The following is a 14086-nucleotide window of genomic DNA, read 5'->3' on the forward strand; positions in this document are numbered from 1 at the left end:
GGGCGTTTGTTTGGCTTTAAAACAAACAAGCACGTCAGTGCAGGAGCGAGGCGTCTCTTAAAAAGGCGTGCCACGGGGTCAATTTCACCTAATTACGACGATGCTTGGTTGTTTTGTTATTTAATAAGACTGCTGTGTTCTGATATTTCTAATGGCCCACATTTTGCACGTATATAACTATAGGACTTCTTCAGCAAAATATCCACAACAAAGGTGCAACATCCTCCTTTAAAACATGCATTCCCACACACACACACACACATGCCAAACACATATGCGCACACGCGTCCACACCCAGCCATCTATACACACATACAGATGCACACATTATTGTTGAGATATTAGGGAGCAGGTGAGGTTGTTGGGACATGAGTAAAAACACATTGGTTTGCATGTGTGATATATGTTGCATGTCATGTCCGTGGTGCTGCTGATTGACCGCTGAGTGATGCGTTGAGGAGGTGCCGTGCGCTCTCTCCAATGTGCCGCTGATGCTGCTGCTGCTGCAGCTGCAGGGGGAGCGTCCGTCCACAGCCTGCAGTGCTGCGATGCGCGGCCGCTTCATTTGTCTCCTGCCTGCTCCGTTTTTCCCCACAACGAATCCAATTTGCAATACCAAGGAGTCAACAAATACATTAAGAAGGACGACCTCCGTGCAGGCTGGGGAGGTGAATCCAGTTTACACTGTGCGTCTTTGAAAAAAACTGAGGTGAGCTCCCCTGTTTATATGATTTTAACAACAATAGGCCTGTCTCTTGTCTTGTTTTTTTGTCGATTATTTCCACGTCTGGGGTGGACGTGACGGGTTCATGAGAAGAAAAGAAAAGTGTGAACAATTTTGGAGCCAAGTTGGCTAATTGGAAAAACGACATTTGATTTGGATTAGACGTGTTTCAGCATTAGGAATTTAATCGAAAGATGAATTTTTTTTTCTCCCCCCCTGCAGTCTTATTCACGACAAGGTAGGCTAATAGGCCTGTCTCAGAGATCGTGTTATATCTGCAGACAGTCTTTTATGCTCGCCGGTTTTTCTGGATACATGATTATGTTGAGAAGAATAAAAATGCGGTGATTTAATATCCACAATGTCTGTCACTTTGGGAGGGACCCCAGGAGCCATGTCCATATGTCTGTAGCATGTCCACAGCTTTCCCCTTCCCCCATATTGGCTCCTTTTTATGTTAATAAATAAAAAAACACGTAGTTTAATTCTTATCTCTCACGAACGACTCGGTTATATCTATATCTATAAGGATTGTTTCACCATCGCAGCTAATTATCATCAAAAATGCACAATTTGAATCCATAGGCAGGGCTGTAGGACCGGCTAATGCCACTGTAAGGGAGGACTGTGGGCTTGGATCAGCAAGCTTAACGAGACACACTTCATGTTAAATTTGATTTGTTACATTTGAAATAATAATGATGATTTTATGAATCCTCTATAATCGTTTTGTTTGTGTTTGTGTTATAGCCTGAGCTGAGCAATAACTCGTATCTATCTTGGAGACATGATCATATCATTATCATGTGCTTATGTTATATTTGAACAACAATCTGTTATTGTTTTTAACCTCTAAATGCACATTTAAAAGTGTTTTCTGGTGCTTGACAGTATCTCGTATCTGTTTTTGTCATGTCATGCTCTGTGTACATGTCTGTTTAATGTTTGTTACAGCTAAAATGAGAGCACACAGTTTATATATAGGCGAGGCATTCTCATTCTGAATACGCAAGTGAGTTTGGTAAATATAAGTAATATATCTAATGCTATATGAAATATGTACGTTATTAATTAAACATGAAGACGGAGCACTGAGGAAACCACTTCCACTGAGAGATGTTTAAGTGCACAGATGACCGGCTGCTCGGCACTGATTGATTTTATTTCAGCTCACCACAATAACGCTAATTTGGTCAACCCCCAAACCCTGCAGGATTCCCCCTGGGGACTGTAAGACTACATGAAGCAGCTGCCGTAGCACCATATGGACACTAGACTGTGTTTTAACACTTAATAATGTTTACAGTGTATACTTATTTGTCTGTATTTGATTATTAATTTTGTCTTTTACGTTGTGTTTACAGATGTGGAAGGCGCTCACTCATTTCTGTGACTATCTACATGGTTTCTGGAGATGCAGGTGCCTTCAGAGGATGCCCTTTCACTGACTGGATAGAGGCAGTTGGGTAAATTTTGTTCATTTTGAAACATACACACAGTGCTGCAAATTAAGACAGGTTAAGGAATTTCTTAATTGGGTGTACAGGGACGTATTCCAGCGGGAGAGCATCTACATACATGCAGATATGTGTTGATAGGTCATGCTTTCCTTTATTCTTTTATCATCTTTTTTTTCAGCTGAAAAAGCAGGAAATGTATTTGAAAAAATTCAATATGGTGACCAACTACTGACCCCCTGAACTTGAAAATGATGCGGTCCATTGTTTGTATAGGAAGTCATAAAGTAAGAGGCCACAGTCAAACAAACACTGATTTCTGGTGTTAGAACAATTGAAGCACATTTGAGTTTTGTCATATCAGATCAGTGTACAGGTAGTGTTTGTTTCCTTTTCTGTGAGAGTCGCTTTGGAGAAAAGCATTGATAAATGACTAAATGTACAGTATCTCAGAGCCAGAACGTGTCCCCACCACACACCCACAAAACATCATTGCAAAAAAATAAAAGCAGAAGTCACTGCTGGAAGACAGGAGAAGGAGATCCTTGTGCACTGGAACTTTTCTAAAAAGCAAAACTCCTGAGACACGAGGAAACAACTTCCAGATGTTTCATAGGGTTTACACATGTGGAGTTAGCTAGCCTGAGACTCTGTTCTAGTGCCAAACCCTTTTTGTTTTTGTCCCTGGCCGTATAAACATTACTTTTTACTCTGTGCATGTGTATAAGCTGTATTGCTGATTGCTTTTTGTAGTTAAAGATATATACATACCTACACTACAACTTTTTATCTAGCTGATGTTTCATCACTTTTCACTGCACTGCTATGTGGCTCCATCACAGCTGTAGAGCCATGACGATGATTAACAGGAAGCGTGCCTTACATAACATCCAAAAAAACTATTTTAAAGTTCATCCAAAGACAACATGAGGCCTCAGCAGTCTAAAAGTAGTCCAATCAAATCCACAGCTTCCAAGTTTTCTGGCTTTTTATGGCCAGAGATTCCCTCTTCCTGTTGCTCTGGTAAGTGTCTATGTGCCGAGCGCCAAGGGAATGTTTTATCCTCACAGGACTGTCGTTTGGAAGATATCACCTCGATTTCTAAAGCCTCATATTAGCTTCAGCTGATCTTTAAAATGCATTCAAATGAGATTTTGACCCCCGTCACTTATATTAACTGTAGACAGGAGGAATAACTAGAGAGTTTCTCAAGAAGTTTCGAGTGTGCCTGATGCTTTCTGCCACATGTTGGGGAATAGGGAGAATTCTGGGTGGCCTGCAGCTTCAGCCTCTGCATGGGTTGTGCAAGTGAGGACGTTCTCCCCTCCCAAATAGAGTTGGTTGGGTCCATTTTGGGTTTTCCCAAAAGTTTCTCAGATAGCGTACCAATAGCCGGCCCTAACATAGTAAGAAGTGTCAGGGAAGATGGCTAGAAAGAGGCTAGGAGGGGCTGAAAAGGTCAGGTTAAAAAATAGAAAGGCATTGGAGGTGGAGGCTGCCAATTTTTCTTTCATCAGACACTTGTGGCAACTGGTAAAGAGAGATATAGCCCTAATGATTAGCTACTATTGGATGTTGTAGGGTTGTCAACCTATTCACAAGCAAAATATCAAATTAATTAATTTCCTTCTTAAATTCCTTTAGGTTACAGCAGCCATGTTTGTGTCAGGTTTTAGGATGCGCTCCCTAAGAAAGACGGTGTTGCTCGCCATCCTGGTGTCTGTGGTTCTGGTACTAGCCCTCCTCCATTCGTGGCCCACTCGAGCGTACACCACGGTGGATGTGTGGCAGCGACCGGGGCAAATAGTGGAGAGGCATCTGGAGGAGAGACTCCCAGAACCGGACCAACGGTTAGGCAACATCCCCTTCCACGTGAGGGACGGTGTGGCAAGGTAAGCGTTTACAACAAAAAAAAGGCCAATTCATTCGCGCGAACACCTGATTACCTCTCATTCATATGTCTCTGATGATCTGTCCCAGCTTGCTGGCACGTAATGGATGTGTATGTGAGGGCGAGAGTGGAGGAATAAACCTGCCCTTCGCTCAGCTCTTATTCCCGCGGGTGTCAGCTCACCCGCTGCACACTGCCTTCAAGGCCTCTGAGCTGGAGGAAATGAAGAGGAGACGGGCCAAAGAGTACAAGAGTTTCCAGAAGAGGTAGGCAGCTCCTTAAAAACGCTTCCAAATACTGTATTGATAGAGTAATTAATGAAGCATGAGCTGTATTCCTGCAAATAAAACAACTCAAAAGGCACTACCTGTATGTCATTTTAAGTTATCTGTGTGCAGATTGTAGTCCGTATCTTCCTGATGTGAAATTTCCCCATCAGGTCGCAGACGCCTGCAGATGTTCTCATCATCGCAGAGGCTAACAATCCCTTACAGTATCCAACACAGGGGGCGGAGGTGCGACCCCTGAAAACAATCATCATCCCAGGTAAGATACACGTTTAAACCGCTGCTATATTTATTATTATTTGTTTAATTAGATTGTATTGTTCTCAAGACCACCTAAACCAAGTCAAGACGAAGACCAGAGTGGAGACCAGACCAAGACCAGACAGTATGTAGCCTAGGTAGCTTACATTCGCCAAATCTCTTTGGATGAGGTGATGATGATAATGTGAGCGTATTGCAGGGTTTATATACTCTACCATATACTATTCTTTTGGACGCTGCTTTGCAGATGGACTCTTTGTGGTTTAAGAAGTCAATTTTTATTACAGTAGGTTTGGCTGACATTTCCTCCCAGATAGACAAAATCACTTTCTCGGAGTGTGTGTGAAGGAGGGCAGCGACTGCTGACAGACCTTAACATTAACAAAAATGTAAAATTAGAAATGAGTCAAGTTATTCGTTTTAGAATATGTGCAACTCACAACTTAAACCAATAACCTAAACCTGGTTATTGGGAGCAACTTGAATTTAAGAACATAACACGTTTCCCTTAGAAGAACAGTGACAGTTTGATCTGATCTTCACCTTATTTTAGTGTTTACTCACAAACAACTTTAATTATGACTGAATTAGTTCACATACGTTTTATTTAAAGCTGCTTCATAAAATATTGAGTTTGATTTGTGGGAGGAGCTCTTGGTCTTGTGGTTAAACCTCGACCTGAACTCTCCTGTTCTATCTTTAGTTTTTATGTCCCGTGCAGGTGTTTGCTCTATAACTACAGAACGCAGAACAACTTTCTAAAACCGTCTCTCGGTCGCTCGCACCGTCATTAGTTTGACTTCTGTCTGAAGTGTAAAAATAGCAGAGAGAGCAGAGAGAGGGGGCCGAGAGCTCTATTCTTTTTCTTGAATTAAAAAAAAAGAAGCCAAAAAATTGGTTTTTCTATCAATGGGAAACAGTGGTGATATCCCAGTTGACTTGTTCTGGTCTTGACTGGTCTTAAAATAAAATCCTCTTTGTCCAAGACCAAGTAAAAATGCAGTTGATTCTGAGACGCTCTTGAGACAACACTAAATAAATAAATCATCTTGTAAAGCTAATTCACTTAGCATGGACCACACCATCAACAAGATACGTTTAAATGATTTATTGACAAAATGAAGGTTTGAGAATGAAGCGTGACCTTGCGTATTCCATCGGTCTGGTGTGAGGAAGCTTCGGCAGGGAATCCGCCGTAGCACCCGGACACGAAAAGAGATGGGAAATAGCCAGTTTAGGTGTGGTCAGGCTCCTAAAACTAAACAGGATTTTGCTTATCTGCATGTGCAGAGCGAGTACAAGTTGGAAGAAATAGACTAAATACTGCCCAAAGGCTGTTTGTGTTTGAATCAGTTGTTATGATGTGCTTTCAGGCTTGGCCTTACACGACCATCCCAGAGAACACTACTTAGTAAGTATTTCAGCACGTCTTCACTTTGACACAGTTAAGAAAATCTGCCGCCCTTTTATCAAACTGACTTTTCTCGCTGCAGATAAACATCACTGCCACCCTGGGAACGCTGAATGTGGCGGCAGAGGTAGACGGGGTGAAAATCAAAGGTGACGGCGAGATGCACATGACTCTGTCAAGCGGCCTGCTGCCAAACCTGAACCGACAGCTTCAGTTTGTCACCTACACGAACACACTGTTCCACCCGAGCACGGCAGACACAGGTGAGGCCTTAAAAAAAATCTGAAAAGTTATGGAGGGCAACGGAGAGATATGCACGACCAAATTTTCTGTGCTTTTACATGTACAGAATCAGGTGCTGTGTGCTGAGTCACAGGAGTAGACTGTTACCACTTTCATGTCTGTACAGTAAATATACAGCTACAACCCACAGCTCATTATCTAAGCTTAGGTAAACATACAGTATACTCTAAGACAACAAAATCCACCTCGTTTGTTCAGTCGGTGTAATAAAAACAAACACTTGGCTGTGTGTCTGACTTACTGTATACGGCTCTGAGCACTTGTTTGGCGAACCACGCCAAGAAATGACAAATAGTTTTCTTTCAGAATAAACAAATAAATAAATTTGCAATAATTTGCAAGTTTTGGCTCAGGCCTCTACCTCCCACCCTTCAACAATGGCGAGAGAGACTAAGGAATGTGTATTTGATGGAAAAGATAACTGCAAAACTTCATGTACAAATGGATTTGTTTTTGGTTTTGTGGGCCCCTGTCATTTCCCATTTTGGATGGCCAGACAGATAATTTGGTAACGGCTGGTCGTAAGAAGCTATTTCGGTATTGTATTTTTTTGTTGTTTCGTGGAGGTCTCCTGCGGAAGCTACTTTCTCCCCCGTATTCTGGGATTAGTTTGGTGGGATGTCCATCTGTGTAGTTTGTCTTTATTAAGGATTGTAGGTTTGCTGAGACACTAATTGTTCCTGGGTTGTTGTGTTTTGTTTTGCTTTTAGTGTAATGTTTTGTGTTGTTCTTTATATGCATTATTTTAAATAAAAGAATGTTCAAAAATAAATAAATAAAAATAATAATAATTTGCACGTTTTACAGGAGCCAGGCTAGCTGTTTCCTCCCTGTTGTGAGTCTGCTGGCTCCTAACTATATATTATTTAATACCATGTACGTACCAGCAACTGAGCATATTTCCCAAAATGTCAAACTGTTGCTTTGAAGATTTAACCTTAAAATCTAAATTCTTCTTTCAAAAACAGTTGCTGAAAACACGTGAAAAGACTTTGAACAATCTATTAAAACTGGTTAAAACTGTTTTTCACCAGTTTTCAGTCTCAGGATTTTGTGGGCGGTCCTTAAAGGGTGGCTTGATGACACACTGAGGCCACCCTGAGCAGAGAGACAGAAATTAATTTATCTCACTCGGAGTGTTTCAAAGTCAGTCATGTCATTTTCTGAACTCATCTGACACGTTTCAGTCGCTTCAAATTTGCTGCTTGACTTCATGAGTGGGCGTGGGCTTCAGCACATTTTGATACCTGATTTCATAAACTTGTCGATATTTTGAATCATTCAAATTTGGCTGGATGGTTAATAACACTTTCTTCTGCGGTCTGACAAAGTTAAGGTATACATCTATTCTTACTTTAGACAGACTTTAAGATTTAACTTCCTTGTACTAGTCGTGTTTGAGACAGTAGCTGTGTAGAGCTGCACAGACAATCAGCAGGTGGACTACCACCACAGATGGCAAAACAAACAGGCCGTATTATCAGGAACTAACCCCGAGCACAAACAAACAGCCAAACTGACCTTGCCTGTTGCCCTCATATGACAGTATTAGTCTTTTATGGACAGTACACAAAAATAGTTGATGTAGATGTGTAGTCTGCACGTCAACAACTGTAAAACTAGACAGCAGTCGATCACAGTTAGATCCTTTCACTCTAATCAAATGTATTAAAGTCATTTTTGTTGTGTCTTTTCAGTGCAGCTTGAGACAGAGGGGCATCAAGCCGTCTTCAGTATCAAGATTCGTCATGGTGTAACGCCCAAACTGTATAACACGGGATCTAAAGGAGGTAAAACACGACACCGGCATGTCAGTGAGTGAACCACACGCCTGCTGTTGTTGCATTATTTCACTGTTGTTTGATTTTCTTTTCGCAGAGTATAATGTCAGTGCCCTCGTTACCATAGCTACGAAGACTTTCCTGCGTTACGATAAGCTTCAAGATCTCATAGACAGCGTGAGGAGGTACTATCCTACTGTCACCATAATAATCGCGGATGACAGTGAAAATCCCAAAACCATCTCCGGGCCTTACATCGAACATTACATCATGCCTTTTGGAAAGGTAGGAAAGTGTCTTCATTTCACATCTATGACGTCGCCTTTGGTGTTTTCTGGTATTCAAACTCTGCGTCACGTGTCGTAGGGTTGGTTTGCCGGACGAAACCTGGCCGTCTCTCAGGTGACCACAAAGTACGTGCTGTGGGTGGATGATGACTTCATCTTCACGGCAAACACCAAGCTGGAGAAACTGGTGGATGTTTTAGAGAGGACCACTCTGGATCTGGTGAGCGACAGAGGAACACACTGTTTGTTTTATCAATGGCCTGTTGTGTTTTTTTCGCTGAGTGTTTGCTGTGTGTTGTTCAGGTGGGTGGTGCAGTGCGAGAGGCCACTGGTTATACTGCCACCTACAGACAGACCATCTCCATTGAGCCAGGCGGGGTGGAGGATGGCGACTGTTTACACATGAGGAGAGGATTTCATCACGTCATCCAAGGCTTCCCCAACTGTGTCGTAACTGACGGGGTCATTAACTTCTTCTTGGCTCGAACCGACAAAGTCCAGCAGGTCGGCTTTGACCCGCGCCTCGCCAGAGTAGCTCACCTGGGTGAGTACAGTGAATTATCTATATATCAAACATACAATAAAGACGTAATACACACATTTTATTTGTCTTATAGCATGTTTTGGCATTAATGCTACAGACTATGGTTTGACTATGATTATGGTGAATACACATTTATCAGAGCAGCTCTGCCCCAGTTCTGCACAACCATAACTCTATACAGCGTCTATTTTTAGCACATTTAAACATTTCAGCTGTTGTTGCAGCTCCTCAAACTCTTCTGTGAACTTTTATTAGGAACTTAATTCCCATCAGAAACATAGACAATAAATAGAAAATCCACAAAGACATGAAAGTGACACCTTTGATTATATTCAAATTCATATTTGGTGTAACTTGCTCCTGCAAGTTAGGATTAGTTATGTACAATGGTATTTTTTTTATTTAACCAAGAAAGGTGATTAAAAATCTCTTTTTCAATGGAGTTAGTTCATTCTTTAATTAAGAACAAGTAAATTAAAACAGATACAAAACAAATCAGACTCTGTTACAACAAACAATATCGGTTTAAGCAATGACACTGCCATGATTCTGTCTCCAGGTCTTTCAATGTGGTTTTAAAAATATTCAAATAAATCAGATCATGTGGTAATTAATAAAAAAAAAATTAATATCCAAACACCCTCTTCCTAATCTCTACATGAACATTTGGTACAGACGATAATAAAAGCACCTCTGAGAAATATAAGAACACAGATAGGATGAGAGCAAACCTCACTGGTAGAAGTGTGGCAGCGACAAATCTTTTTTTACATTAAAAAAAACAAGTTTTTTCTGAAATACAAACTTAATTTAAGCCTCAGATTTTCACTTAACACTGAACACGTGGCTTCTAAATCGGGGAACCATCAACCACGATCCCCAGGTGTTCATGTTTATTTGGCACACACAAGAGTCACATAACTTTTTTGCATCTGATGCGTTTGCAGTATGTGAAACCATGAGCTGAAAGCGCTGCATAATCACCATCCCACACTACAATCAAGTGTTTTAGCAATTTATGTTTTAAAGATTCATATCTCATTCAGTTATGGCGATAGCATCACATACCAAGATAATTACTGCAAAGAAATTATACTGTGAAATCTTCTAATCAGCAACATCTAGACTCAGTGCTCTGCTGTAAAGTGCACAAATTAAATCACATTTTATTTAATTTAAATGTAGTCCCCTGATATCCAGTTTCACATATCTTCTCCCTCTCGTGTTAGGTTGTTGAAATAATTTTGTTTCATCCACGCTGACTCATTTTCTCTGTGTTTGTTTTGCAGAGTTTTTCATCGACGGTCTGGGATCTCTCCACGTGGGCTCCTGCGACGATGTCATTGTCAATCACGCGACCAAAATCAAACTTCCCTGGGTCAGCCAATCAGAGAGCGACAAGACTTACGCCAAGTTTCGCTACCCGCCTGCCTCCTCCGACGCCACACACACGAAAAACGGCCTCCTGTACTTCAAGAACCGATTCCAGTGTTTGACTCATAATTAGCTCCCCCTCCTTTTTTATCCCGAGGGTTCCTTTGCTCTTTCCTGAGTTGCCAAAGAAGTTCTCCTCCACCGCGTTCCCCGTCAGATAAGATTTCAGACAAACATTTCGGTTTGCCTTGTCTTGAAAACCTCGTAAAGAGGTTTCAAGCTTTACCGTAGAGAAAATGCGCCATTAGGGCAGTTTTAGCATGTTTATTCAGTCAGTGCAGAGCTCTGCGGTGAGCTAAAAAAGTTCTCATGCACAGTAAATATCCAGAAGCAAGATACGAAAGTCCAGACTCGCTTCTGGAGTGGAAAGAGCTGTAGTAACAAACATATCGTCTTGTTTACACAGAACCAGTTAAACCACCAGCATAATCTTGATTCATTCAAGGTTATGAAGGGATTTACGCTTTTTTGTTTGTCAAATCTTATCTGGCTATACATCCTCGAGTTGTTCCAACATCGAGACCGAGCTTTTTGAAAAACAGGTAGCATCCAAACAGTCCGAGTCACTTCATTGTCATTCTACACTTGTGTGAGTAGAGGCGTCCTCCTTCAATTTGCACTATCTGGAAAAAGACTGAAAAGCAATAGTGACAGCAGAGAGCCTGAGAACGAGGACTCATTGTTAGCGAGGACAAAAAAGGAACACTTCCCAGAAAGTGACAATCCCGTAGACACAGAGCATAGGTATCCTTTTTACCAATGCCACATGAAGAACGCATTCAAAAACCTTCTCACCTGTGGTACCTACGCTCCGTGACTGACTGGTCGTGCCAAAGGTTTGGCTGCCTGCTTTTGGGGTGTTTTTATCTGTTTGTGTTATGATTTTGCCACCCAGAATCCCGTGTCATTTGTGAGTGATTAATCTGGAGGAGGAGAACGTTTTGGTCCCATCCATCCATCCATCCATCCATCCATCCATCCATCCATCCATCCATCCGGAGACCTAACTGGTGTTACCTGATATGAGAGAAGCCTTGTTATTTATTTTTTATTTTTTGTCTTCTGCTGTCTGTCACTCTCCGGTTTCTTCAAGAAAAAAAAAAACCTAAAGAAGAAGTTTCTGTCCTGGTCACGCTGATGAGTAACAGCGAAAGTGACTGCATCTTTACATGCTGCCTAAAGAGGAAAGTTTGAATGAACCAAAGTGCATGTTTTATTTTTCCTCATTGTAAGAGAAGAAAAGAAGAAACAAAAACATTGCACAGTGCGATAGAAGTGATGAGAGTTTGATGATAGATATATTTAAACACAGTATGAGGAGTCAGAGCGTGAGAGGAAACGAGTCGAGGAGAAACGATGGAGCACCGAGGTTTGAAAATCCAGTTTTTATACTCTTTGGAGAGTTACTGTTACTCATGCCTGAAGTGATGATGCTGTTCTTTTATACCATGGCCTTTAGATGGTGCCCTTGTATCAGTCTATTGTTTCCTAATATGTCATTTGTTGTTAGGAAAGAGGTGCCAGAGATCTATATAGATTTTTCTTTTTTAAATCTCGAGAGGAATATTTTAAATCTATTTTGTCTGATATTTATTGTTTTATTTGTTTATTGTTATTATTTTTTTCGTTCACCAAACTGCGATCGATGTTATCTCTGTGGACAGGGGTGAGAATTCAAACTTCATCATCAGTGACACTATTACAAAAGGCTTTTGTGTAGTCGTGTGTCTTATTTGTAACTGTCGACAGATCTATAGCTGAGCTGAAAAAAAAACTTTTATTTTTTAAAAACGGTGATATTTGTTGTGTTAACACTGAAAAATTAACCTGCCTGCTTCACTCAAAAAAAACAACAACAACAACACAGGTGTAAAGATGTCTGGTCACGGCATTATGAGCATTTTTAAAAAAACTTGATTTCAAATGTTGACATATTAAAATGTCTGTGGAAACACCTCTCTTTCATTTCCTAAAAAAAAAAAATGGGTCACAGGTGCAGTGTGCATTGCAGTCAAGTGTCCTTTAAGACATTCTCTAAAAGTGTGAGACGCTCATCTGAAAACAAAAAAACACATTTAAACAAAAGTTTTTATCAGTGTTGGACTCAGGTCATGTTCTATGTTGACGATGTGCTAAAAGTAGAATTTAGCGTCTGTTTCTTGTCAAACTTACCAACACATATTTTCCACATTGGTTTACGTCATCACAGCCGTTATTTTGTGACGATTTCTGAATGCATTCCAAGAATAAATCTTGTTCTTTCTTTCAGAGAAGAGAAAGAAAGAAGAAGATGTTTGCTTCCAAGGAAGCAAATCAAAGCAGCTAACGATTTAGTTTTACACGTCAAATGAAAAAAAAACAGACGGCTGACACGTAATGTCAGTGATGTTTGGGGACTCTTTTGTTTAAATGATGAATGAAGTATTAGTGAGCTGCACTGTGGAAAACAAAGGTTCGTCATCACATGTCAGGTGGTTGATTGAAGAGCTTTCACCTCATCAGGGAGGTGAAAGGTTGGAAAAAAAAAAAGACAAGGGTCAGATGCATTCCTCATTGTGAGGCAACAGCTGTAACCACTGAGCCACTGTGATGCTTGTTGATACACTGTATGATATTTAAAAAAAATAAATAAATAAACGCGTGAAGGATATGATAATTAAGAGCATTTTGCACAGAGGGCGACACGTGTTGTAGAAGATGTTAATAAAAGATGTGTGCATAAATACGCCTGTATATAGGGTGAGTCACTTGCACTATAGCACAGTGTAAATTGTCAATGAGCCTCCGGGACATGATGTGTCATACAGTCTGATAGCACCTCTGATTGCTTTGTGAGTTGCAGGGAAGTCTGTTGTACCCCATGTACAGTGGGCTCAGGCTTTGCTGAGGTGGCACATGGTTCGATTCCTTCCCTCCTCTTGAGTTATCACGATGCAGAACAGCAGCCAGGTGTAATAAGTGGTGGCTGGACAGGTGTTTGCTTCCCTCCTAGTTAAAGAATGTAGAGTTATATTTGTCTTTTACCATCCTGCCTGGTAATCACACTCCTCGTTTATAACACAGCTGTCATTTAAATCTGCCTACAGATATAAATATTCATATATGATATTAATGAATTTAAGAAATATGTGATTCACCAATTTATTGACACACAAGCACGAGTGTCTTCAACGTCCTCCACTAGAGGGTGCTGCATACCAACAGGTTCTCCAATCTGAACCTCTAGATCACTTAGTATTGGTTTCTGCAAATAAATACATTTCAGAATGTAAAATCTAAAGCAAAGAAAGCCATGATATGCCCCGTGCACTGTGTTATAATAAGGTAAAGTGGGTGCTATCAGGGCCCCTGACACAGATCATGGTAAGAAAATGAACTCAGGAACGTTACAGACAGAAGATCTGTCGGCCTCAGTCTTCTCATTAAAGCCTCAGTTTATGTGAAGTCTACTTTAAACACTTTTTATACTTATATTTATACCCGCCAGTACATGTTTTTACACACACACATGCAAAACAACCACAAAGAAACACAAAATAACCACAGAGATGCAAAAGAACTACAGAGAGATGCTACAAAGACACACAAACGACCAGAAAGAGACACAAAATGTTGTCTCTTGCACTCAGGAGGGTTTGGGACATTTTACGTGTCCATGCTTCAAGCCTGTTGTCTTTCTTTTGTTAGAAAAATGATGACAAACATC

General features: G+C 40.8%; 1 protein-coding gene across 2 annotated transcripts; it reads left to right on the forward strand.

The window, feature by feature from the left end:
• The first annotated feature begins 354 nt into the window (after window positions 1-354).
• Window positions 355-12895, forward strand: b4galnt1b (beta-1,4-N-acetyl-galactosaminyl transferase 1b). Of its 2 annotated transcripts, none has more exons than XM_019271718.2 (12): window positions 355-709; window positions 2089-2190; window positions 3826-4073; window positions 4162-4338; window positions 4512-4618; window positions 5994-6031; window positions 6114-6294; window positions 8032-8124; window positions 8213-8400; window positions 8482-8622; window positions 8706-8946; window positions 10236-12895. In XM_019271718.2, exons 3-12 carry the CDS (start codon window positions 3838-3840, stop codon window positions 10451-10453), a joined length of 1620 nt encoding a protein of 539 aa, XP_019127263.2. In that variant the 5' UTR covers window positions 355-709; window positions 2089-2190; window positions 3826-3837; the 3' UTR covers window positions 10454-12895. The 2 variants fall into 2 exon arrangements, with proteins under 2 accessions (XP_019127263.2, XP_010745387.3); XM_010747085.3 differs by having other exon boundaries at window positions 3851-4073.
• The last annotated feature ends 1191 nt before the right edge of the window (window positions 12896-14086 follow it).

This window comes from Larimichthys crocea, chromosome VI (assembly GCF_000972845.2).
Source record: "Larimichthys crocea isolate SSNF chromosome VI, L_crocea_2.0, whole genome shotgun sequence".
Taxonomy (NCBI): domain Eukaryota; kingdom Metazoa; phylum Chordata; class Actinopteri; family Sciaenidae; genus Larimichthys; species Larimichthys crocea.